The sequence below is a fragment of the Acanthaster planci genome, linkage group LG10 (genome assembly GCF_054643075.1).
Source record: "Acanthaster planci isolate LZ-2023a linkage group LG10, COTS_SCS, whole genome shotgun sequence".
NCBI classification, from domain to species: Eukaryota; Metazoa; Echinodermata; class Asteroidea; order Valvatida; family Acanthasteridae; genus Acanthaster; species Acanthaster planci.
The window spans coordinates 13,505,745-13,533,183 of NC_141786.1; the positions used below are offsets into that span (position 1 = coordinate 13,505,745).

The window sequence follows — 27,439 nt, forward strand, 5'->3', positions numbered from 1 at the left end:
TCACTTCCTGGGGGACATTGGAGGGGTGCATAGGCCTAAATTCTCTGGGTCATTCTGATCCAGGACTTTGATAAGTGTACATTGACCACCACACCACAATCAACCAGTGTCCATTTGTCTTCAGTTTTACAGGTATTTTGAATTCCTTTTCATTTAATTTTTGGCAGCTTGTCAATGACAGGTCAAGGAAGTGAAAATATGAAGGAGGTTCTGTTTGGAAGAGTAGTTCATAAAAGTTATGCCAGAGTCTATAAACTTCTGAATCCTTTGTCTTCAAGACAGTACATGGTCAGAGTGTTGCAGGGCATAAAGACAAATAGATTTATCTCTCCAGAAACTACTGAATTTTGCCATTGTAAATTTTCTCCAGCCACCTAATGTGCATTGAGTCTACTACTGCATACTTACCACATAACCAATACCTATGCATTATTTTCCGAGTCCATTACTTTCATTCGCGATATTCTCCATCACTAATGGTGAGCCCCCATTACTTGCCCCCACCCCATGAAGGCATCCACCATGTTCGTCCTTTTTTCGATGTGCAAAAGTGCGCCAAGGCCATGTGAAGAGGAGGGAGGGAGACTGGTAATCTAGTAGATATGCCGTAGTAGACTCCACCCACATAAGGTGGGGGTGGGGGGGAGTGTCTCCTTGCAGATTACCAATACCTATTCAGAGTAGCACCAAACCAGTGGACAGTAGGAAGGTGAGGACGCACTGCCAAGTATCTAGCCACCTTATATAGTGACTGCTTGAGTACCTCCTCATGCAAAGGTAGAGCATGATCTGCAATGGAGCAACTGCAATGCTGTCCAGCCCACAGTCAGACCATGTGTATGGACCCCCTGCAAACATCACTGAAGTAGCAGGAGGTGAACTGGGTATGGGTTTTCTAACAAGCCTCTCTACAAATCTTTATTACAGGAAATTCTTTGAAATACTTGTAGCCCCAACTGATGAAACGGCCAGGACATCATGAGCACAAACGTGTCATCTACAGTATACATTGGTCATCTGGGCCAGAAGGCCAGTCAACATACCAAACTTAATAGTGCGTAGGACCATGAAAGGAGGACACCCAAAGATACGGAGTATCACTGAGGGTAGACTAAGTACATGTACTTGTTCTTGTGAAGAGGGTATTATTGGCATGTCTCGGCAGAACTCATTGCAACCCATGCTAAGGGTAGCCTGAGGTAAATGGTCGTAGCGTTATCTATAGCCATGTAGATAACCACTAACATATACTAATTGAAGATGTTGCAAGGCGCATGTATATAAGCCTAACATCGTGGATCGTGATAGGATGGCAAGGTTTGACGTCTGAGAAAATAAGCCATTTGGAACAGATGATTCTAACAGCTAAGGAAATCCAAATAGCGAAGGGAAACTCTCCCCTTAAGGGTAATGATAGAAGAAGCACAATACATGTACCTCTCAGCTTCGATTCCTGGCCCACTTTTAGTACAGAGACAATGAACAGGGCCTTAAATTGTAACCAACGACGAAGGTGAAAGGGGTGTCATGAGACTCAATGAGAGTATGTGTAGAGGATATCATCAACAGACCAGTATCAAGGAGTGAAGCAGCTGTTGGGAGCAACAAAATGTTTGCCAGGAAGAGGATACCTGGGGTCAGTGTTATCTACGGGATAGAAATTAATTTGGGAAGCACATAGGTAGCTGAGACAACAAATAGTAGCTACCTGTAATTAGTGATTGCAGTACACGTACAGTAAATTGCAATTGAAAGTTAACACCAAAATGGGAAAAAAATTTCATATTTTTTCTCTTCCCAGGAATTCTTTTTCATTTCACAAATTGTGAAAAAGTGTGCCAAAAGGGGGAATATATTTTCACATCTTTTCACACAAGTGGGAAAATATTTTCACAGATTTTCCCCGGAGTGGGAAAAGATTTTCACACTTTTTCCCACAAATGGGAAAAATTTTCACAGATTTGCCCACAAGTGGGAAAAGATTTTCACAGATTTTCCCAGAAGTGAGAAAAGATTTTCGCACTTTTTCCCACAAGTGGGAAAAGATTTTCACAGATTTTCTCTGGTAGTGGGGAAATAATTTTGCAAGCTTGCTTCATTAAGTAGTATTTGTGCATGTACATGTAGACATCAGGAAGTTTTTGTTCTCTGTGGTTTCAAACATGCGCATCGCTGAATATGAAAAGTGGAGGAAAATCAGTTTGAGAGAAAAGTTCTTCAATTCTCAGGAAATTCAGATTACTTGAGGAAGACAGCATTAAAATGTCAATGCAATATGTTTCTCGGTTTTGAGCAAAATACAATGCGATAGGCAAAATCAAAGCTGGCTATTGTGGTGTTTAAATTAACCCCTTGGAAGTTGGATGGATGCTCAACATGTGCACCGCATATGTGCACATGTACATGTATCCACATGTTGTCATGTATGTGAAATACATTTATATGTATTGGCAGATGTATGTACCATGATTTCGGAATAAATGCCTTGTATCCGGTTATCTCGACATTTTCGTGACAAAAAATATTAGGGCCTACCAAATCCCTTCAAAAACCGCCACGGGACCTCGTGCATGCCGCACCGCATCGCGAAGCACACACTGCATCTACAGCTACCGCGACATCCTGACTGCTACTGCACGCCCATTCATGGACAGTCCAATTGCTGACTTTTTCCAATAACCATGTGACCACAGAAAGTAACATGTCATCAGAAACCCAAGTGAAAACAGACCCGAAATGTCACACCGAACACAATCGGCGAAAAGACGAGATTTGCTACATGAAGATACACGTACAATTTAACCAGTTGATTTTCTTTGTTGATCTAAAGAAACCTTTAAGTAACAAAATACTACATGTAGTATTTCATTGTTGTTTTTTTGTGTGCCAAACTAAACCACGAGAATAAATAAGAAGAGGGCAAATAACCCATGTCACCAAAGCAGAGAGAGTTAAGTTTGTTGTAATACATATATGTAGTGATGTACATTTCATGTGCTTCTTGACTTCATGACTTGGGGACTCCCGTTTAATCACGCAACATCAACAAAACTTTTTAACATTTATTCTCCGACATTGACCAGTGTTTATTTATGGTAATCCCAGAAAACAACTGCCCCATGAGGGCGCAGCTCGCCGTGGTGCATGGACTGGACAGCTCGACCGAGGAAATCGCTACCAGACCACAACAGCCCACTCCATGTGGTGAGTTGGCCCGACCGGCCGGCCCCGGCCCCAAGCGCAGAGCAGCCTGCGTAATGGACTCTTCACTGCATAATAGTTGTGCACGTGTGGCAAGTGTTGAGCATTTTCACTGCACAATGCTTCTCGTTTTTGCAAGTTTCCCCATGATTTTCGCAACCTTTCGCACTGTTTTTGTACACTGTTTTTTTCTCAATGTTTTCGCAAATGTTTCACGCCGTGTTCGCAAAAAATTCGCACGGTTTTCACACGTCGTTCACCCCTTTCGCATCCGATTTGCTGCAAATTCGCAGGGGGGAAAAGTTGTGGTCAAATTGCGAAATGCGAATTCCTTTCGCTTTTTTTCCCCATTCCTTTTTGCATCATTAACTTTCAAATGCAACGTACTGTACATGTACTAAGTTCTGTAGAAGAGGATCAGTTACTGCACAGATCAGCATTGAATTGGAGTTCACACTGTTCATGTCATGAAAACGGAGAACTGTGTACTCCAGTATCAATGCTACCCTAGGAATATGGATAAATTAATTCTCAGGGTTAGGAAGGTCTGATGGTCTGAATAGCAGATGTTTTCTCTGGCTAATTCTGACAGAATCGCTGGGAGTCTGGTGCAGAATAACAGCAACTACATGTAAATGTAGATGTTCCAAGTCAAGGCAGAACTGGCAGACGGTCGGATACCAAGGGACTGGCTCAGTCACACTGCAATATAGTGTCTTTTCTGTTACATGAATCCTTCTGTTGGAGCACACGTGTGTAAAGGAGTAATTGGCTTCAAGACATGAGTGACCTTCAGGTTAATCCCAAAGCCTAGGGCTCCTCGGAACATCCAACTTTCAGGAGGCTGAGGCGTAGTGAGAGTGTACCTCTGTAGAAATTTATCTGTTGAAGTGACAATGTGCTAACCAATGTACTCCTGTGCCTAAACTTGGAAAGTTTGGGGACAGGAGTGCCCCACGAAGATTAGGAAGAGCCGGTAGAGACCAGTAGTTGAAGGTCATCGTCAGTTTCAACTGTTAACAAAGTGTATCTTGACGGCAAAAGGCATCAGGTCTTGAGGATTTGTCTTCAGGCCGAAGATATGCATGTGGGATAAAAAGCCCAGGTGAGAGATATGGGAAGTAAAACAACATCCCAATGACGTCTGAATTGAACTTGAGAGGGGTCAAGTTGCTGTGACAGGAACCCATGCATGCACATGCAACAGTTACCTGTATCAACAAAGGTAGGACTCCAATAAAGACCCTGGCCAAACGAGGGGCAACCATGACTGCAAGAGGGTAGCTGAATGAGCAGACAAAGGTATTCATGTGACTGAGTAAATGTCTGCTAGAACCTTGCTACCGCAGATAGTGCCTAGAAATTTGGGCATTGAAGGCACTTGACAAGGAATGTAACCATTAGCGTCAGACCTAAGGGGATGGGAGAAGTGTCAAAGTCTCCTCTGGTCCCAAGCCCTGCTCGTGAAGATTGAGAAGGCAGAGCAGGATTTGACTGGTGTATACAAGATCGGTGAGGGAAGGAGGACCAGAACTGTTCCATTGTATCTCCTCCAGATCCTTCATGACCACCAATAAGTTAGCAACAGGTCTCTCCTGTCTAGAGATGGGTGGAATTAAATCAACCCTTTCACACGGGAAGTTCACCACACCCATCCTGAGCAATGCGTAGGTGTGGATAGACAAGAAAATGCTACGAATTATCCATAAAAAGAAAGAGGACCCCAAGTAAGACTGCAGTGAGGGCTGGACAAATGCTGTCAAGCTGTAAAAGAAGAAACTCTGATAAGCTATGAACAATGAAAAGGTCAGAGACTGGAGAAAACCCTGTAGAGGGCGGTGCGATAGTATGTGATAGACTTGTACTATTATCCAAAATTAATTTGTGATACCCACTAGAATGTCATAAGATTCCTCTACAATTTGAAATGTTGTAACCCTACAAGCAATTATATGATCAGACTAAGAGTTAAGTTACACTCTCTGATCATGGTATTTATTCTAAGTGGATTAGCTTCCATGGAATTATTGTTGAAGGATAAATAAGGATAATGCACAGGTATATACTGTAAGTTCATCATAATCGGCTATGAAAGTTCACAAACAGTTCTTGCTTGCTTGTCCAGTGAATAATGTGACTTGTGACTGAGATTGTCCAAAGTCCCGTAGAGCAAGAAAATAAGTTAAGTGGTGGGCAAACGTCGACCGAGCTTGAAGAAAACTGCTCCAGTACTGCGGGGTTCCATGGGATGACATCACGGTGATGGTAGCACTGGTAGGCTAACAGCATTGGCGATGTGCTGAAAAGACGGTGATGGATGCCAGGATCAAAACTGCTCCGGTAACACAAACAGCAATGGTCCGTTGGAAAGATTCACGGTCGAACAAAGGAGGTCACCACGTCTCTCATGACTTTGTAACAGTGACAGTATATGAATTTGGACACCCCACATCAGAGGATCTTGTATCTGGATCACAAGAAGCATTTGGAATTTACTACAGTGTAAAGTTCCGTGAATTTGGATGCCTAAAACGTGCATGTAGATTGGAGAACGCAATAGTTCTTCCAAATACGAATGGCAACCAGGGCAGGGCAAGAAATGGAAGACAGTCCGCCCATGGCTGGCTGATGACGAATACACGCCTAGGTTACCCAATGACAGCAGTGGGATCAGGCATGTGGAGGTCATAAAAGGTCTGTGGGCATAGTGCAGAATTATTTCCCGCCAGTTGGCTGAGGCACAGACTTGGCGATAGACAGTGTGCAGAAACCTTGACAGCAAAGCAGACTGGCTGTCTGCATTGTGGTCTGCATCATGCCTATGTTACCTGTCCACTGGGGCCACATTAGCTACGGCAGGGGGTGGCCCGGTTGCATGTACAATGTACACTGTAGTGTCTACCCACGCCAGAATGCCCATAATAAAGAATGGCTGAGGGCAGTGGTTGAAGGCGTAGGGTGCTCAGTAAGACTCTTTGTTGGAAGAAAGAGCTGGAGAGTTGGCCCGCTGAACCAGAGCCAGAGAATGACAAGCGGGCATAGTGACTCCCAGAAGGGGACCAGCAATAGAGGGAGGCTGAAACCCATCATCGGAGTAGGCCTAAGGGCTCGGCGTCCCTGCGTGAAGAATGGGCCAGATAGGTCGGAGTAGGCCTGATCCTGGATGCTGACTGATCTCTACCGGAACTGGAACGGGCCTGAGCCACCATTTTTTTTTTTTTTGGTCATAGTGGTTGGGTGAGAAGTCGTTGCCAGAAAACAACTAATCACAAAGGGTAAGGATACACTTGCCAACAAGCAACCCTCACAATCGTGCGGGCCACGCCCAGCCAAACTGGACCGTGAGGAGTTCAAATTCTGTGGGTACTGCAAGGGTTGGGGCCTGGCTGCAATAGGGGGGGGGGCCAAAAGCCCTGATGATGGAGCAGGCCCAAGGTCTTGGTGTCCCAGCATGAAGAACTGGCCGGAAAGGCTAGAGCGGGCCCAGTCCCGGATGCTAACAGATCTCAATTGGAATGGGAACAGGCTAACTTTTTAGTCACTGTCGTTGGGTGAGACGTTATTGCCGAAAGCCAACCAACCTCAAAGGATATGGGAACACTAGGTGAGAAGCAACCTGCTAAGTCGAACGGGCCATGTCTGATCAAACTCAGTGGTGGGAGTTTAAGTTCCACAGCCACCACAAGCGGTGAGGACCTGGCAGCAACCACGAGCTAGGGTGAAGAAGCTGCGAGTAATGGCTGAACAACATTCTCTCACGCAGCAGATCACCACTGTAATACGCAGGGACCCGTCCCTATTCGTCGATGAAAGGGACGATTTGTACGTGCTTCCAACGTAGGGGAGTGTGAGACGTGCTCACCAGAAAACACCTGCAGGAACAGCGAACCAATATCGGGGAGCTGAGCCGACTGCAGGATGCTGAGTCTCGCCCCGAAGGGGCACACTCACACGAACTCCAATCATGGAGGAGCGGCAGCGGGCCAAACACATTGCTCGATGCTTAAAGAGGCCTGTAAGATGAGACTCACTCACCAGAGAGATCCCTGCACGACAGCTGCACTAAGGTGTCCCAAGCTTTGAGCTGCCCCAGCAGCCCCGCTAATGCCAAACTCAGCGATGCTCTCAGAGGCAGAAGTGGAGTGTAGGGGCCAGTGATGCTTGAAGCTTGATGAAGGCCCACAGGGAGAGGAATGCTCTATGTGCCTATCGGCACACCAAGGTCTGTTACGGTGTGCCAAGTTTTGAGTTGCCCAAGTGGCCCCTAGTGTGACAGACTTTTAGAGGTTTGGTCGAAAATTTATTTAAGTGAAGATGGAAATAATTACCCCTAAATGAAAAGCTTGAGTCTCGACCTTCTCCAGCCGCTTCTTGACTCGGCAAAATTGTCATAGATAAATATTTACAAGAATAAATACTACAAAGAAAATGTGTCCTTCCGCAGGGATATTCAACTTAAAGAGCAAACCCTGCCAAGCCAGATCCTATCTCCACATCCAGACACAAGTGGAACAAAAAAATGGCTATAGACAAGAAAATAATATAAAATCAGTGCTCTGGAATATGTAATTACCGAGCAAAAAAATGGCTGCTTGTTGAATTCTGTAGTGGACCAGTGGCTTCTTGAAGCTTTGCTGCACAGCGAAGGAGTGAGAGGAAGCTGCATGCACTGAAGCTTCCCATACTGTTTACTGGAATGGAGTGCCCCGCCCTGTCCACTGAATTTAATTATCCAGGCGGTAGATCTGAACAATGAGGGGATTGTCAAGAAAAAAACCAGGGCAGGACTGTTGAAAGCTGTTCTGGAATTCACTACAGATTAATCTCACTTCCAAAGGCAGTAGCGGAGTGAGATCGGACTGGAGATACCAGATCTCAGGGCCCGAGGGCACACAGCATACACACTGTTAGTACCAGAGACCACACCAGTGCTGCTGCTATGAGTTTGCGAATATCACTCAATGCTCGAAAAGTGAACTTGTATGCTCGACAGTACAATACTAAAGCAAGTAAGGGTATCGCACGGCCGTACCCCGGACAAGCCAACAGGAGGGAATAGTTATTACCACGCACTGTCCAATTCCCTAGCTTAGCAAGGACCAAAACCAACACATCGCTGTCCTTTAATTAAGTCATCCCTGGGTGAAGAGTAACTCGAACTTCCCTCAGGTTTTCGATCATCTAATACACAGAATACCCAGAGAGAAATCAAAATATCCAGCAATCATGAAAAACCAACAAGCAAATATGAGAAACATCAAGAAACCAAAAATGCCGAAATACCTGGCGATATGAAAAATCAATAAGCAAAATATCCGAGAATATACTTATCAAATTATGAACAAGAAATGCCACAACTAGGGCGAATCATACAATATATACAAACAAGCAGAATACATAGACACACGTACTGAATATATTCTGAAGTAACAGAAATATATTTATCCACAAACAATAGCACCACTTGGTGAACTCTGAAAATAGGTTAATACAACGTCAGTCTGCCACCTGCTCAAGACTGAAAAAGAAACGGTGAAATATCCAGGAATAAAATGAAAACAGGAACGATCAGATCACAAGAGTCGTAACAAATAAACAAATAGGTTATTGAGGAATAACACCGAAACACTCCCAAAACTTCCGAGCCGGAGTAACGTCATGGTGCTAAGAAAACGAGGATGAACATGGCCGACGCCTTCAAGGGGGTGGGGGGGTTGAGTGGGATGTGCTATTGATGATCGAGAATTTAGCAAATGGAAGTAATGGGCTAGGAAATAATGCATAGGTATTGGTTATCTTCATAGGATGCAGGCAGTAGACTCAATAATTTGTTGGTAATCATGTGTAAAAAATTGCTTTCATGATTGACTTTGGACGGTAAGTTTTACACTGTACTGGTACTGCGTTCCCTTAAATTATTTCTTAACCTTAAATGCTCACCAACTTGTTTCTGTTTTATACAGACCGGTACTAATATTATGAACTGCTTATAAAAGTTTCTGGAAAGCTACGCATAGTTTTTGGCTGTTGCTATCATAACTTTTAGATGTTGTTGCTGTGGAACTTTCTGGAGAATGGCATTCTTAATCATGTGAAGAGAAACTTCTGAGAAAATTTCTGTGAAGAGAACCATAATTACTATAATGTTCATTTTGTTGAAACAGGTATTTCTCTAGGAACTTGGCCCCCTCTTTTGGCTGATAATTTTGGCTGATTTGGCTGCTAACAAGAGCCATTTTGTACTGATAGATCCTTTGAGTAAATACATGTAGCATGTGCCATAAAGTTAGAGCACAACATGGGGGAGCGTCAAGCATAACCAGGCAGTGAGTCATCTTTGGACCAGAGATAAGGATAGGCTCGGTGCTGATTTAGGTGATGGAATCAATTTTGTCTATGATGAAGTGAGTCAGAATCAATATTTTTATCGAAACCAGAATCAATTTTCAGTCAGGTGTATGAGGTAGTTGACTTTGAGCAAAATGCACTTAGAAATCACAGATAGACATATAAGTCTGTAGAAGAAGCCTCATGTGTATTTAGCTGATCAATCTATTTAATTTTCTATTAGAATAATAGTTTTCTGACTGAGTTACTAATTTCTTTTTCATTTATTGGCAATCTTGTTTTATGGATTCTGATCCAAGACTTTGATGAGTGAACACTGACCACCACACCACACTCAACAAGTGTCCATTTGTCTTCATTTTGGCAGTTTCATTCACCTTTAATGTACACCCTGCACAGGCTAGTCAAGTGGACTTCAGGGGTGCAACACATATATTACACATACATTTGTATAAGACTGTTCCAGTGAAATCTATGAACACAGTATAACAAAACCTGCCTGCAGTGACATGGTCCATGGCTTTTTTACACCCTCGGGGGAAAATGGCATCCTCGGCTTCACCTTCAGTGCCAGATGCCCCCTTAGGTGTACAAAACACCATGGACCCCTACGCCACAGGCAACAATTAACAATTGCCCCCTCAGGTGTACAAAACACCATGGACTCCTACACCGCAGGCAACAATTAATAATTGCCCCCGAGGGTGTACAAAACCCATGGACCCTGTCACTGAAGGCTGCAATTGTTTTGTTATAAATGTACCATGGTCATAGATTTCACTGGAATGATTTTATGCAAGGTAAATTAAAAAACTTTGACAAACTGAAACAGTTAATTAGATATTAAATTTTAAGGAAAATTTTTGATTGTAATGTCCTGTGTCTCTTTTTTTGGAGATCTAGGATTTATTACAAACTTGCTTAACAGAAACCTGGGGTCCATAAAGCACTGGGGGGTTTATTGACTGGTTGAATTTCAAGAATTATTTACACCAAATAATGTTGAAAAGTACTGACAAGATTGAAGAACAGACGAAAAGAGACAATGGCATGAGCGTTTTGTATAAACAGCAATGGTGATTCGGATTGCAGAAACTGTGATCAGAGCATACTCGTGTTCCAAGAGCGTATGTACATGTATAGCTGGGAGCACAAACAGAAGGCTAACAACCCAGGGGTTCCATCATGGTGAGAGTGAAGAGAGTAGCACATGCAGACACAGTGCTTCAATGTCCCCCACACAGAGCATATCTCAGACAATAATTGGTGCGTTCTAGTACCATCGCGGCTATCCACCCTTGTACCCAAGATTACACAATTACAATACAGTAGACACGACACATCATGAAAGATCAATGTTATCCACCATTTTTTGCAGCCCGGCAACATCAACAGTGCGCACGACACATGAATGATACATGTGCACTTGTAGCACACATCACATCAGTTCACGACCAATAAAAATTGACAATCTACACGTATGACTGCGGTACAACTATTGTTAAATGGATTTTGTACAATTTTTATATATAAAATTCCATGAAAATTCCACGTGAAACGATTCTTAAGTTGTTTTCACTCTGTTCTGCTTCACTTGTATCAGGCTGTTTAGGCCCTTTTTTTTTCTTTCTAGTCTTTTTTTTCTTTCTGTCTCTATATTTCAGAATAAAGGTGCTATATTCTTTTCCTGACAAAAATTCAAGTTAGGAATTCTGTCTGCCAAGACGCATGACATGTTGTCATTTTGGCAACAACCCACATGGCAATGTAGTTGTCTTGTCATTCATTTTGACTATTTATTCCATGAAGATCAAAAGGGACCAATTTATTACATGTTAAATACTGCAATCCAGGTCCAGAATGTTGGCTGTAACTGGATGTGTAGTGAACAATGTTGTAAAATAAAATAAACTTGTTCTGGTTCAGAGGTAAGCTTCCTTAGTGAAAAGTTAATTTGACTTGGTGGAGCTTTTCAAGTGCATAGGTTACACAGGATTGTTATGTGATGTACAAACAACGTCTAACTTGGATAGAGGTTTCTTTAGTATAGAGAGCCTTTTAGATGCAGTGCAGAATTGATAGTCTTCTGCTATTCAAAAATAGGTGTGATTAACCCTGCACAGCTTGATCAGGCTTGTCTAATGATATTTAGTCAAGTAAGGTAAAAGAGAGTTATTAAAAGGTAATTGTTCCCTCAAGCCCTGCATTAGAAATAGATACAATTCACTTACTGCTTGATATGTCATGACAAGCTGGACAGCTGGCAAAGCATAGAATACAGCAATAGTCAAGATATTCCAGTAGTACAGCTTGTACTTGCGATCCAAGGTTTTGGGTTTCTTACGAGCAAGATCACCCACACAAATGGCTGTCTGCAGTTAAATCATATCGAATCAAAATAACTGGATGAGCAGGCAAGTTTTGTAACACTTTTTGATTAAGATATCAGTGCACTGATAAAGAACAAGTCTAATGGTCGACAACACAAATTTTCTTCATGCATCCATTCAGACCAACATTTAAGCACTAGTCAAATTACATTCCTATGTTTATGTTATGCTGTAACCTCACTAGCGGAAGGTTTGCAGCTGGTGTGCACTGAAAGAGATCCTCTAAATGTATGGCTTCCTTGTGCAGAATTAAAGTAACCATTTCAAGAGACATTACAAGTTTTGGATCACATTTCAAAATAAAAAAATTAAAATCAATCAATTTTCTATTATTTTGTGACCAAACCCATGTTCAGACTTCATGATTTCACTTTCTTTCATCCAGAAGTTGATCTGAGTTTTGGCTCAAATTGACAGTTAACAATGCTGCAGGCACAACAGTTGCCCCGATTGAAAAGCTGAAGTGACATTTTATTCTTACAGCTTTCCTTCGTCAAGATCCTGAAGAATACTAAATAAGTCTGCAGTCCTACAGGAAATATTCTTGGCAGCTCAGGGACCAAATCCACCTTTCTACCTTTCGACACACGTTTGAAATTGGCATCAATTGTGACAGTTGTTGATAATCTTTTGTGTAACCTTATTCTGAGGCAAAAACTTTACGTCCTGTATCTCTCAGTGACATTTCAGGGATCGCTGCATATCATTATTATATGATAAAATTTTCTGAAATCAGGGACAAAAACTTCCCGACAGTGCTCATTTGTGACTTGTTTTTAGCATAAATAGGAAATCGGTGGTAAACTCATCTACTGATTCAGAAAATCTGTTGCAAAGCAGAAATTGAAAAAAATTCTTTTCTGGTGCCTTTTAATCAGTGTATACCTTAGTTCTGTAGATTTCCTTTTCTTCATTCACATCCTCCAACATATCAATGTCATCTTCATCAAGATCAGCCTCGTGTTCTGGTATTTGACTCAGAGGATGACTTCTCATTTCTGAATTTCCAGAAACATCACCTATGAGTAAGCAAACAAGTAGTTACAATTCATTCAAGTGAAAGTTTTTACAATGAACTTAAGTCATGGATTTCACTGGATTTCACATGGATCTCAAAAGTGATACCACTTTTTTCTGAAAGCCTATACCGAGAATTCCAGCCTCGCTTGGCCACGAAGGCCGCCTGCCAAACCAGAGATTCTTGGTTTGTGGCCCTGGGTGCTCTGCACGCTTTGATTTACACAGTAAAACGCTGATTGTTCGGTGGCATGCGGCTCTATTCACGCTTCCACATTCCCGTTGCCTCTTTTCAAAGCGGGGACAATTGTGAAGCTGGTGATTTTGATGCAAATATGGCCTTTTCATTTCTTGGCAACACACAAAGGCCAATCACCATATATACAAGAGCCAGGGTATGCCTTCTTTCATCGTGTTCGCTCGAGCGTGGGCAGAAAATAATAGCTGAAAAGCGGGCTGAGGGATCTCAATTTTTACGGCGGCTCTTACCGCTTCCCTGTGTGAAGGGGTTAACAGAATTTACTGTTTTGGGGGTAGCTGTTTAATTTTCTACATAAAAGCAGACGCCCAATCCAAGAAATTTAAGGCATGACATTCTCTTGTCAACTTGACTATGCCACCAGGAACACTGACGGGCATACTTAAACTTAGGATGGTTCAATAACAAATTTTAATTCATCACCTTTATTATCAGCAAACCTGGCTCTAATCAGTTTCAAGCCGGGTACAGTTTGGAGATCTTCTTTGGAAGGGGAGTTCATGCTGGGAGTCATGGTTGGGTAAACAAGGTTGGGTATTGGAAGTTCAGTGGCAGAGGGGACTTCAGACTGAGAGTTGGGGTTGAGTAACTGCATTAGTTACTGCGGATTAAGTGGGGGACAGGACTTCAGACTGAGAGTTGGGGTTGGGTTTGCTTTAGTTTTTCTGAATCCAAGGTTTTGTTGTTACCTGCTGTACCATATTTTGAAGAGCCTGCAGTTTGGTTTTGTGCAAAAGGAATGCTGTTTCTGTTTTCTTCTTCACCTGAAAATTATCATCAAAACGTATCACTCAAATCAAATAATTAGTAAGTAGTAAGAATTATTTATTTTGTCACCATGCATGTATTCATGTATATATGAACAAGTTTTTATTATAGACACTTGCATCCACAAATACCCTCACTTGCTAAGGAACTACACGGATTTCTCTCCAAGGCAAATGAGAAGTATTAGTCTTCGACATACAGATATTATTAAATCTACTTCACCGGCAACTTGGACCAACTTTGTCAAATGTACCTCACAAAAACCAGAGATTTTGGAGACTGAATTGAAAGCTACCATTTAATAATAATAATAATAAAGTAATAAAGCAAATATATCTTGTTTCTAATAATTTTACAGTACAAATGCTGATGAGGATCGGAGAAAAATTGTTACATGTGAATGGATTTCTATTTGCATATATGCAAGTTGATAATGGGAAGGCTTGACATCAACATGTAGTGATTAGTTAATATTTAAATGTGTTTACCCACACGTTATTGAGTCACCTCACTTTAATAACAAATCGATGATGCCAGACCTGGTAAGATTGGTTACAAGTGAACCACTTGTTTGGCCGACTTGGTACACAAATATCCAAGGTAAAATCTAAAAATTCTATTGCATAATTAGCACTGTGTTAAGCACATTTACATGAAACCAGTTTTACTGTATCAATGGCACTGGTACTTAATTCTCATACAAGTACATGTACATGCTGCAGCTGCTATATTAACCCATATTCATAAATAGTGTACATGTACCTGGGTCAGTTTTTCTATTAATATTGGTCAAAATGCGTCATGTGACTGTACATTAGCATTTGATAATGCCCATCAAGAAGTGGTAATGCCCACTGTGCAAATCATGCACTGGCACATCGATACAAGACAGTTTAATCAAGTATAATACGGGTCATTCACAATAGTCTCCACGAGTTTGCAACGTGTTGACCAATCACAGTGCATGAAATCTGTTGACCCTTTCCAAACACGCATGTCAACAGAGTTTGTGCACTGTGATTGGACAACGTGTTGCAAACCCTCAGAGGCGCAGTATTGTGAAACGCCAATATTGGTCAGGAGTCTGTGTGTGCGAGATGCACAGTGTGCGCCAAGCTTATCTTAAAAGATTCTATTGGAAAACTTTCAAAAGGAATATACCATAAAATGTACTGGGGGTGTTCGGGACAATGAAAGTAAAATTTTGGAACAAAATCATTGAAAATCCATCCCACGTTGACTTCTTTGACTTTCTGAATCAAAAAGTATTTATGAAAGGGAATAAACATATAACAATTAAGACTGGTTCAAGAGACTAAACACTGATAATGCCTATACCTGTGGCTGGGGCATTAGTCACGTCTATTCTTGTCGGTCTTAAATGCACATTTAAGACGGTCAAGCACATATACTTGCCCTTAGCAGAATATTGATGAATGAAGAGGTGGTTTGGAATTGTGCTTAATAAATAACGTCATTCTGTTACCAACCTTAACAGCACTTGCAATCACACTTAAAAGTATTTTTGAAACAATAATTAAAACGCAATCTAAAATCGGGGCTAGAAAAACATGTACATGTAGTACATGCACATGTATGTACACGTATATAATTTTTTTTTGTATTTTGTTTGCACAAGTATTTCCAAATCACCACTTTTAAGGTGTGTCAAAATGTTACAGTAGAAATGTCCCAAGGGACTCATCCTTTACAACACCACATGCATGTATATAAGGTCAAATTCACAATTTCTTCGTACTTTTTGTGTTTAAAGTAATGGAATTGGATCCCAGATGATCAATTTGAATGCCACTTTGAATATCAATATTCTTATATATGTATTTATTGTCACACAGCAGTTGAATGTGTGCTTAATGCAAATTTAAATACATGCATTAAAGTCAAAACACCTGTGGTTTTAAATAGACAACAAAAGGATACTCAAAATCTACTTCAAACTTCTTACTACATGTACTAACTGGAGAAACATGCGTCAAACAAAGATTAAATGTAAGAGAGCCTTATACTTCAAACCCTTGAGCAGTCTTTCTCACTAATACACAGTTTTATTTGCTTTGGAAAAGAATCTTAAAATCAAATCAAAGTTTTATTTCAAACAGTAAATAACAGTTTCAATGTACGACTCCTATAACCATTGTAATATCATACAAGGCACACGCAGGTGTATCTCTCAGTAATGGTAGAAATATTGTGCCAAATATGTAAGAAAATCACAAGGGGAAAGTTATTTGTTCCAACAAATAGCTAGTATGTGCATTTGCCTATAGAAGGAAAGGAGGTCTATTCATGCGTAGGCTTCCACGGTGTGTCATGTGGACATGGTATCCCCCAGTAATGGTAGACATATTGTGCCAAATATTGTGCAATGAAATATGCCAGCATGTCAGACACTTGTTTTAACACCAAATGATATTCACAATGTAGCATTTTTACATTGCCTACCTGATCTTGATTACATACCTAATATACGGACTGAGCATGCGTTGACAACATCATACATTGGCAGATGAGAGGGTGATGGTCATGAGGGTTATGAAGGAAGTAGGTCACATCACAGCAAGCAGAAGTCAATTATGCAAACAATCACACCACCACAAAACAAATGCATGTCAGATTAGGCATGTGAAAAGAATCACTGGGAAAAAATTATAAGATAAATGTAACAAGACGCCTTGGAGAGAATATATGAGAGCACTCATTAACCACTAAAGTGAATGGACATTTCATCCCCTTCTTACTACATTGAAGGGTTTTATGCATAGCAATTTTTCATTACAGTTCATTGCCAATTAACATAAGATTTTCTTACCCGAAAACGATGCTGGGGGACGGGTTTTATTTTCCCGCATATTCTTCAATCTTGCAATAAATCTATGATGCCCATTAAGCTCTATGGGGAGGCACAGCTCTTGAGTTTAGGCATCAGTATTTTCATTCTTTATCCTTTTTTTTCGAACTGTCCTGGTAAATATTGTGGCACATGTCCACATGTCAACCAGTTCAAATACAAAAGGTCCATAGTGTATAAAGGCGTCACTGGTGGCCATGTGTGTTGTTTGCCAATTGTTTCCATACAAAGGAGTTGCTAGTTGGTTTTGCTCTGTAGCAAATCGGTGTACCCAAACAAAGGATGTCTTTAATCCCCTTAGCTCTTTTGCCTATGGTGTGGGCTTCCCAATTCGATTCTAATTACTTGAAAAAGGCATTTCAGTTTTATTGTTGGTTGGGGTTTGTCCACTTAGTAGCAGCTTTCACATATAGGATCGTCTTCTGCGCTTTAACCCAGCCAAGCACAGTGCTAGTACGTCAACTCAGAAATGAAAAAGATTTTGAAATAAGTGTACACATCCTCCTTGGAACAAATAAGAAAAACCGTGTCATTACACGTCATGTGACATCAAGTGGTTAACGCATCTTTAACCCCAACACTCCTCAATCCTTCACCTGTTGGAGGATTGAGGACTGTTAGGGTAAAGTCAACCTTATGACAAATTTTTGTTTTACTAGTTTAAAGGTATTTTGGTGCCTTTGGGTGACCAAAACTGTCAGTCAAGGGAAAAACATCAATGTTTCATAGATTTTTTGCATAAAATAGTGCTAGAAGTTTTTAACATTCCGCAGTTCTGAACTTCCCTTTTCTTGTCTTCATTTTTTGGCGTATCTACATGTACAAGCCAGTCAGCAACCCTTTCTTGTGAATGCTTTCAATTTTGGGTTCACAATGGCAAACAGAAAAATGCTATGAACTGAGCAGCATCTTCCCTGAATGTCACAGCAAAAATACTCTCGGGTGTCCAGAAAAGCACAATATTTAATATACATGTATGTTTTAAAAGTGCACTTTTTAATACACTTAGCCCCAAAAGCAAACCTGTGAACACTGGTAAAGTTGAAAAATGGAAGAAGTATGTGAGCAACGTAAGCACCATCTCATCTCATTGTTGTCAGTTTACCACATCACTGCGGATTACTAAATTCATAATAAACACAGTCAGTGTGTTTTGGTCTGGGAATCAGATAGTGATAACATAAAGATCTTAGCAGCTATTCTGTTTACGTGACTTTGCGTCAGGAACTTGACAAGTGTGATAATAGTGTGTATGTGTGTATATTCAGTGAATGTATTGAAGTGGAACAGCTGTTGCATCTTTGTATCAAGTCTCCCATTGCAGTGTGCCTATGCAGCAATGATTTCATGCTCTGTTCCAAGGGGAGCATGTATTATGGTTCACAACTGTTGAATGTTCCTTAAGCATGTTCACTGGTGACAAGAAACTTCTCAGAATGTGTGTGAGATGTTTATCGGTGATATTTTATGGGGTCAAATATTGGAACACTCCTTTTCTAGTGACTTCAAAAACCCAAAATTTGGATTTCTTCCCAAACATGGATGGCATCCAAAAGATGTCAAATAATTTTCATTCATTATAGATCAAATGAAGTTACACAAAAAGTATCTAAGATTCATCAAATGAACTCTTGCAATACCAAAAACTACTTTCCTGAAGATTTCTAACAGACGTGAACAGCAATGCTCAATGATATTTATGAAGTACCAAAGAGCTTTTCATGCTGGAGCATAAATCCCTAGCGTTTAAATGACTCTTGGTGGACCTCATGGGTAACGCAGGAATATATGCACAGACTGCAAATGTGATACTTCCAATAGAAATCACAGTGCATCATGCACTGACTATAGTCGACACTGATTTTAGCACATTGAAGCTGTTTCCCATTGGAAAGATCTCCCTTGTGTATGTAATTGGTACTCTATTAATATGAATGGAACAGTGCATAGGATCAACATGTTATGGATTGAAAAAAAACCCCATGTCATTACAGCGATGACAGCAGGTCATCAAAGCAATGAAGCTGCATGTTTTACAGGTCGCACATGGAGCTGTATGATAAGCCTACAATTTCATCTAACAATAGGAAATTTGAGTTGTAATGTGTAATAAATCATCTGAAAAATATTCCTTCAGAAAGACAAAAAAGCCAAACATACTTCTTTGTATAAATTCTGTCATCTAGATTTCTCCCCCACAGAATCTGGGTGAGGTCCACTATTGAATACCTACCCAAAACAGTCGCTAAATATGCAAATTCCTTTGCGTCTGATTATATTTGCTAAAATCTTGATCAACCCTTGTGCACCCTCTAGTCCTATGATGCATAGCAGAGTGGCCGCCATGTTCGTAAATTTCTGATATTAAAAACTGTCCAAGCCAAAAGGGGAAGGATGGGAGGGAGCTCACTGTTTGGGGTAGGTATTTAACCACTTCGTGCCGGGGCATTTTTCAACGTTGAGGATGCTGGGCCGGCATGACTATCGTTTTTTCTGTTTTCAAAATCCTTCAACAATTCATCATTCCATTTAACAGTCGTTTATAGCCACAAAGAGTAATCTTTAGGCACTACTCTAAATTGACAGGTGACCTTCATTGACACCCGAATATTTCAGCCAGGCCTGCAGCCTTGTAAACAGAGCCCAGATTGTGCGGTGTTATACAACTGTCCTTTGTTCACGAACCTGACTCAGTGCACTGCTGACCTCTTTTCAATAGGGGCCAGATTAGCATGCAGCGGTGCTGTTTGGCTCATCACTGCGGTGGTGGAGAGCTTTTGTCCCCGGTGGTAATCCGCTTGCTCTAAATACCCCAAACCCTGGTATACGGTTTCAAAATAACACTGGATTATCACCACTTTTGAGAGTGAAAAATGCCGGTAATGCCCAGCAGCCTAGTCTTTTGTTCGGAGTACGGTCTATTGTTACAGGGCCCTGTTTCCTTTGTCCGAGTTCGGAGACCCCGGCCACACATATAAACCATACGGCTCCGATTTCGGAGTCCCCGGCTGGTAGTGGTTAATAGCAGACCTCACCCACGTTTCTGTGGAGAAGAGTCTTCTGCTTTCATCCTACCCCAAACAGTCACTAAATATGCAGAGGAGCACAGTTCCCTTGGCGGGGGTGCAGCGAGGACAAACTATAAAGTGTGCACAGGAAGATATAAACCTTAAGGATCATAGTGCTGACTAACCAGGTACTGGAGCTGTTGGGTAGCTCCAGAGGTGGACTGCCCTGATGAGGAGCTCTTCTGTGTCCCTTTGAAAGACATCGGTGAGGTAGCATGTGGTGAACGTAGATGGAGTCTTCCAGCATGCCGGCTTACATATCTTCTCCATCAGCACGCCCTGGGAATTAGACCCATGCTGATACTGCCCAGACATTATGATGAGGCCCTGGTGAGGCGTTGAGTTTGATTGTCCAAGGACTGTGGCAAGTCCTGGTTGGCAAATTTGATGGCTGAAACTGCCAAACTAGCTATAGTGTCTCTGGTTGCAGCTTGGTAAAGCTTTATCATAGTTATGAAGAGCTCCAATGTTGTACTTCTGAACTTTCTGGTTCTGGGTAAGTCCCATTTAAGTGTTTGCACTGAGCACCATGACTGTTGTCTGGGGTCCCAATGTGTTTAGTAATGTCTGACACAAATATATCAGGAGGGTGGAAGGAGACTGACTGGTTTTTAGTAAGGAATCCCATCACTGGGATGAAACAAACACTGTGGGGTTCCCATCAGATAAAGCCATCAGTGATGGACAAGGCTTTTAGTTGGCTCAGCGTGAGGTATTAACTGCCAATAGAAATGCCACTTTCACCATCAAGTTGATTAATGATGCTTTGCTGAGGGGCTCATTGGAGGGACCAGCAAGTAGTTGAAGGACAGCTGACAGGTCCCAGGAAGGAATTAGTCTCTTTGTAAGAGGACGCTCAAGAAACATTCCTTGGAGGTGTTTAGGGGCTATTTGGAAGGACACGCTGAACGAACACACCACGAAGAGGGTACCTTGGGTCAGTGTTGTCTGAGGAAGGGAAGTCAATGGGGGAAGCACATTGGGTAGCTGTGACAGCAGACGGTAGCTACATGTGATTGCTGACTGCAGTTCTGAGTTACCTGGAAGCAGGAAAGAGTCAGTTACTTCATTTCTTGGCGTTTCAATTGGAACCCCACAATGTTTGTCACGCCATGAAACAGAGAACTGTTTACTCCTTGTGAAGACATATACTAGGAACCTGCTTAAATGAGGCTTCAAGGTTTGAAAGACATGAATAGAAGGTGTCTATCCTGGCTGATTCTGGCAGAATTGTCAGGATTAGGGGTAACAGAGAGGGGTGTCCAGCGAACAACCATGTTGAAAAAAAAAGAGTTTGTCTGTGACCCAGACCTGTAGGTGAGGGAGTCCGGTGCAGAACAGTAACTAGATGTTCTCTGTTGAGTCAGGGAGGTCAATATGCAGACTGTCAGGAACCTCAAAAGACTGACTCAGTCATGTGGTGATGCAGAGTCTGCTCTGCTGGGTTAACCCTTCTCTAAGAGCAGACATCTGTGAAAAGGGTTGCTAGCTTCAGAATAAGGGTTGCCTTGTACGTAAAAACACTAAAGTAAACTCCAGCCTCATCTGTACGTCTGCCTACAGAGAACCAGTTGCAAAGGTGTTTGATTGTGGAAAGAGCTAGCGGTCAAGATTAGGTGGTAAAAAATTTGCCAAGGTCGGCACCCCTAGGACACTGACCGAGTGACAGGGTTGAAACCAAAGATCTGCAAAGCGGCACAAGATGGCGAACTTCATCGTGAATACACGTAAAACGTTGTAATCGCACCGGTGCCATAGATATATAGCAATAGATACGCCATTAATGCACAGGCGCAGGCGCCACATGTACCTGGTGAGTTTGCCCCCAAGCATTACTGTAAACTGCGCGGGCGTATCGCTTGCTCAAAAAGCGCCCATGGTAATTAAATCTTTTGGACAGAGTTATTCATCTTGCACCTTCAGCGCTATACGATCTTTGGTCAAAACTCAGAAGTTCCTCTGTTGTAGATGAATTAGAGGGACTTGTGTTCCAGTGGGTGGACTGAATGTGAAGTAAGACAATTTCAGATCCACCATCAAAGTTTGGGTTGAATCTGACTGGGGTTGAGTGGCAGTAAAAGGAACCCTAGTAACATATTATAATTATTGACAGAGATAAGAGTTTGATAATGAAGAATCTGCAAATATACTTCCAGGGTGCCCCTTGGAGAAGCCCAGGATTATGGGATGACAAGGAGCATGTAGAATCTACAAGCAGTGTAAAGTTGTGGATTCAAACACCCACATGGAGGGGAGCCTGCCTGGAGTCGCTGTTGTCTGTTTCATGCCTGGGTGCTCCTGATGATGAAATCTTAGACATTGATGGCTCAGGGTCTGCGGGTGGGGTGCGGACTCATTTAGTGCCCACCTCTGTGACCAGTTACTGGTATTTGGAAGGTTGCACACAGTGGGCTGGTTGTTCATAGTTTAGTTTCATATTAACCGGGATAGCCCCAGAGAATGGTGGGAAGTCAGCCTGGATAGTGCACACCTCTGTTTCACACTTTGGTGCTTGGCTACCTATGTTGTGGTCTGCATTGTGCCTGCATGGCCCATATTGCATCCACCAGGACCGCACCAGATGATAAGGCAGCTAGGGAGCAGCCTGGTAGCATGTAGCATCTACCCACACCTGGATGCCCACGATGACGAGCGATTGAGGACGGCGGTTCAAGGCATTGGTCACTCAGCGGGGCTGGCGCATGGGCAGCGTAGGGTCGCTGTCAGAGCTCAGCCAACTTAGGTCTTGTATTTATGTGCAAATGTTTTTATCTCCAGTTTTGAATACCAAATGAAGTAAGAGGGCTATTTCTTTTCATTCTGCTTAACTTCCTTTACATGTAATTAGCATTTTGGGCTTTTGGTTTCGTGGGTTTGAGTTGTACCAGGGGGGAACAAAGGTAAGTTATTTCTTAAGCCAAGGAGGTCTTTTGTTTGGATGAATGCTTGTGCTGGGTGTGTGTGCAAGTGGTGGATGCAGTGGTATATAAAAGAAGTGCACCATCTTTTATCCAGGGCCACTTGTTATGCTATTCTAGTGATGGTAACGTCGCCATGGGTTCAAGAGCTCTCTTGCATTTGGCTAATTCCATGCCATTTGGAGCAGTTTGGCTCCAGTGGTTATTTTGAAGTCAAGATTCAAAATTGAAAGCCTTCATAGAGAGAGGCCATCTTGTGTATGTAGTAGTTTCCAACTACAGAGCTGAACTTTGGGCCGGCGACAGTGACTACAAGCAACAAGGGCCAAAACCAGTAAGAACTTCTTTCTGTATTTTTTATTTAACTTTTGTAAAATGCCCAATATGAAACATTGAGTAATATAATTGTAATTTTTCTTCGTTTTAACTTCTGTAAATAGCAGGTCTATGATTTCTCAATCGATTGTTACCATTAATTCGAGACTTATGGTTTCGATGGGAATCTAGTAATCGAATTGGAAGTAATCGATTTTCTGTTTTCTTTGGGGGGCATTTGTTTTCCTGTATTATATCACACCATTATTTTGGAATTGGATTCATTGTATTGCTTTCAGAAAGCCCAAAATCCAAGGCAGGAATTTCCTGGAATTGGTTGTCTAAGGGGTGCAGTGTACCCTCTTCAGGGAAAGCCAAATCTTGACGGGGTTGGTGTATTAAGGAGGAACCACGCGAGGCGGGTCTGAGAGACCAAGAAGCCAGACTTGGGAACGACAGGGAACGTAGACAAGCCTGATGAGGGATAGTGGACACCGTTCGTTCAGGATGGACGATTCAGGCAAAGAGTTGCCAAAATAATTAGTGGCTTACTTCATAAATTTGTGTGCCACATATTGCTGCATTGATTGTAAATTTTGTTCCCTGCTATTGTATTACATGTATAGATTATTGTACTTGGCTTGTAATTGAGTAATTTACCATGTCTGATATTTTGCCTTGGTGGCAAGCTGTGATTGTTAATATGTCACGTTAGGGAGAGTTGTGGTGATACTGGTAATAGACCATATAAGATGCTGATATGGTTTAGGGATGATTTCATTTGAGACTAGTGTGGTTGTCTATACTTAATTACATTAATATTGCCGTGTTTGAGATATATTTATGTGTTAATAACTGAGTATTTTGCAGTGCCTGGAATCAAGGTTATTAATTCAGGAATTATTGTTGTGGAATATTTGCGGCTGGTTGGAGACCAGGATTGTGAAAGTGCGATCCCTGTTTGGGAAACAATTCAAATATATGTAGTAGGGTCATCTTTCGGAAGCGGAGCATTATTTTAATATAGGAATTGTACAGCTAATAAATCAAATACTCTAGGTGAGAATCAACAGATTTTTCGAATTTTTATCACTTGACAGTATATATTTCACACGACATATTTAATTGTGAAAGTGTTGAACTTGGGTCAATTCCGAATAAATTGTAAAAACAAAAAAACAAAACAAATTAGTTTGTTTGATTGCCTTACTGACTGAGGTCTCACAGTCGCTCCACAAAAAGCCTTGTGAGTCATGCCATATGAATGGAAAAGGCTGAGTCTCAATTCCGCTGTCTAGGACAAGGGCAGTGCTGTGCCTGCGTGGCCAAGTGTTGTCTGTGCAGCGGTCACCCCAGATGGCAATGGAGGGTTGGCCCAGGAGGAGTAGCGTCCATGTCACACCCAGGGGTGCTCCGGTTGAAAGGACGTCTGAAAAGGGTGGCACACGGCGTGAGGTAGTAAGCACAGCCGGCGTGCATGGCATGGGGCCATCCCAGCATGGGGCCTTGTGAGCCATACTATTGGGTCGCTGTGGTCTACGGTAGGTGTTGGTGGAGGAGAGACCACTGCCAGACATCGTCAACCGGTAGTAATGCCTGTGGGGGAAAATTTCAACTCCCAAGTGCAGAGCCACTCTGCACTATTGTTGACTATGATGCCCTGATGGCAGAGTTACGGAACTGAGCATTCAGATATCATACCCACAACAGCTCAGACCCTTGAAGTGTGGAATGGGCTAACCCTGAACTGGACAGAGGATTTTACTGCCAACAGAAATTTGTGCAAAATCACAAGTATAGCAGGAATGCCACTCGATCCTCTGCGGACAGATTCCCGTCAGTCTAAAGGGAAAAGTGGGGGACAGCAGAATCGGATCGCACGCACCACCAGGCCTCATGGAACCCCAGTTGACCCTATGTATACATGTATTGCTCGATGTAGCCTATGAAATGCATACACATAAAGACGGAAGAAAATACACACAACAAACAAGAAAATACATCAATATGTTGAATGTACCTTTATTACAATACGTTACAGTTGGTCAAAATAGCACAGGAACGTGGTAGCAGAATGGAAACTCAAAAAACTCAAAGATACCAAATTTGACATGTCTGTTAAGAATACGGTTGATCAAGATTTCAGCAAATAGAATCAGACGCTAAGGAATTTGCATATGTATGACTGTTTGGGGTAGGATGAAAGCAGAAGATTCATTTATGACATATGAAAAATGAAGATACCGCAAGACTAAAAAAGCTAAGAATGTTCTGAAATATCAAATTAATATGTTACTTTCAAATGCTTTAAGGTTTTTATGGCAAGTTACGTGAAAACACACAAAACAACTGTGACTTATTTTTACACACATACTTCAAGCTGTGTATATCAATAATCTTTTACAAAGCATCCAGAATTACATGTAGACTAAACATTGACATGGGAAGAAACACACGAAAGTAAAATGAAATGGATCCTTTTGTACCAAGGAACAATGACAAATTACTTATCAAAAACAATAAACTGGCTCAGTCCTCCCAGTCAAAATAAAAAATAACACTTTGCTTAAAAAGTGACTTACCCTGTTCCTCAAGATTTTCAGAATCTTGTGCCTTTTTCCTGCAAGAGTAAATAAAATACTTTTAAAGCTGAATTTTTATTATCTAAAAGACTTTCCTGGTCAAACCAATTGTCAACAGCATCAGTTTTGATTTCACAATTTGTTTGGTCACAAATCTAATTCGCTTAACCTCCCAATAAAACTGTCCTGGACCAATGCTTGCACATTTGCTAAGAAATGATTCTGGTCAGGGCAGATTCTTTCACTTCAGGAGTTGGATTAGATTGTTATGTTTTAAAAATCCATGCAAAGTGTATGTCTTGATAAATCATGTATTTCTTTGTGAAATGAAAGTTTGTACAAATTTTAGCCTTTTAAATGACAGAATAGTCGGCATAGTTGTTACAGCTGAACAGCACAGCCAAACTATCTTCAATTCTAATGAGTGGATCCATAGCAACAAACAGCGTGACATTTTACAATTGTTGACTGCAGGCATAATGCCCTCTGCTTTGCCTCAGGGCACTATGTGTCCCTCGGTGTTCAAACGTCAAATCCCAAATCACAGCAGTCACATTTGTTTTGTCATACCTCTGTCTGAATGGAATTTATTGACTGAAGTTCAGAGGACAATAGGCCTATATTAATAGACGTAAACGATATCTGCAATGCACTGTTCCCTCACTTTTTTATTTGCGTAAACTTTAATGTGAAAGTAGTGCAGGCATTAGTGAGTACAAGTTCACATGTCATGTTGTCTGTTTAGTGGTTCCTGCATTTATTCCTTCAGTATTTTCGAAATGAGTGGCTTTAGACTTTTGATTTAGCTGGTTCCAGCCATTTTGATGCAATATTCGAAACCACATGCTCACGCTCTGACTGGAACCAGCAAAACCGAAATTTAAGCCGAATCCACTCGTTTCAAAAATGCTTAAAAGCTGAGGAGACAGGAACAAGTCTGTTATACAAGTGCAACCGTTGATCGAATTCCCTAGTGACCTATGCACAAATCGTGTGATAGGTATCACTCAAAACCAACCAAGTGAGTGGCAAAGTCGCTCTCAAACTTCCTGAAACTCTTGTCTCGTGCACATGCGCATCGGAAGAATGAGATTCAAGATTCAAATTTATCATGGTCCATGCAATATTCACATAGAAATGTACTTTCCATTGGCTTGTTACATTCATCAATATTACAACTACAATCAATAACAAAACAAGTAACATAAATGGCAATCACAGTCGACAGAGATAACAATTTCCTTAATGAAATTGCATATTGTATCCCTTTATTACCAATGAAAGTGAATTGGGGGAATATCCAAATAGTTACTGTCTCACATTTGCATTATAACAGTGTAATGAATTTGGAATAAAAGCCTGTCAGTATCAAAGCCAACGTGTGAGTGAGGGGCATAGACAAATCTCAGAAAGATTAAACCCGTAACATTCATTAATCATGAGTGGACGGGTTATGTCCGACATTCTCTCTTCAGTGTTCTCCACGGCCTAAAATTTTGGCAGGGCGGTCCGCCCTGCTAAAATAGCCCATGGAAAACACTGTCTTTTGTACTTTGGCCAGGAGACAAGTGTCATACTTGGACAGGGGTTAGTTTTCCTAGTATGATATAGTTAGTCTACCCTTTTGTCCTTTGGTCAAACTACCAAAGGTGCAAATGAAATTAAAAGCAACCACACGCTGAAAAACTGATTGATAAAAGACAG

At 41.5% G+C, this 27,439-nt stretch overlaps 1 protein-coding gene across 13 annotated transcripts in view; it reads right to left on the reverse strand.

The window, feature by feature from the left end:
- LOC110988328 (SID1 transmembrane family member 1-like) overlaps nt 1-27,439 on the reverse strand; it is a 203,106-nt gene that overhangs the window by 107,955 nt on the left and 67,712 nt on the right. For 12 of the 13 annotated variants that reach the window (XR_015426620.1, XR_015426619.1, XR_015426621.1 and 9 more), the window contains 5 exons: nt 25,736-25,773; nt 16,465-16,476; nt 13,905-13,979; nt 12,825-12,958; nt 11,781-11,921 (listed from right to left, as the gene is read on the reverse strand). Coding sequence is in view for 9 of the 13 variants with exons in the window: in XM_087141957.1 (XP_086998083.1) it covers nt 11,781-11,921; nt 12,825-12,958; nt 13,905-13,979; nt 16,465-16,476; nt 25,736-25,773 (400 nt within the window). In the remaining 4 variants the exon portion in view is untranslated. The remainder of the gene's footprint in view (nt 1-11,780; nt 11,922-12,824; nt 12,959-13,904; nt 13,980-16,464; nt 16,477-25,735; nt 25,774-27,439) is intronic. The other variant, XM_087141956.1, reaches the window with a different exon arrangement.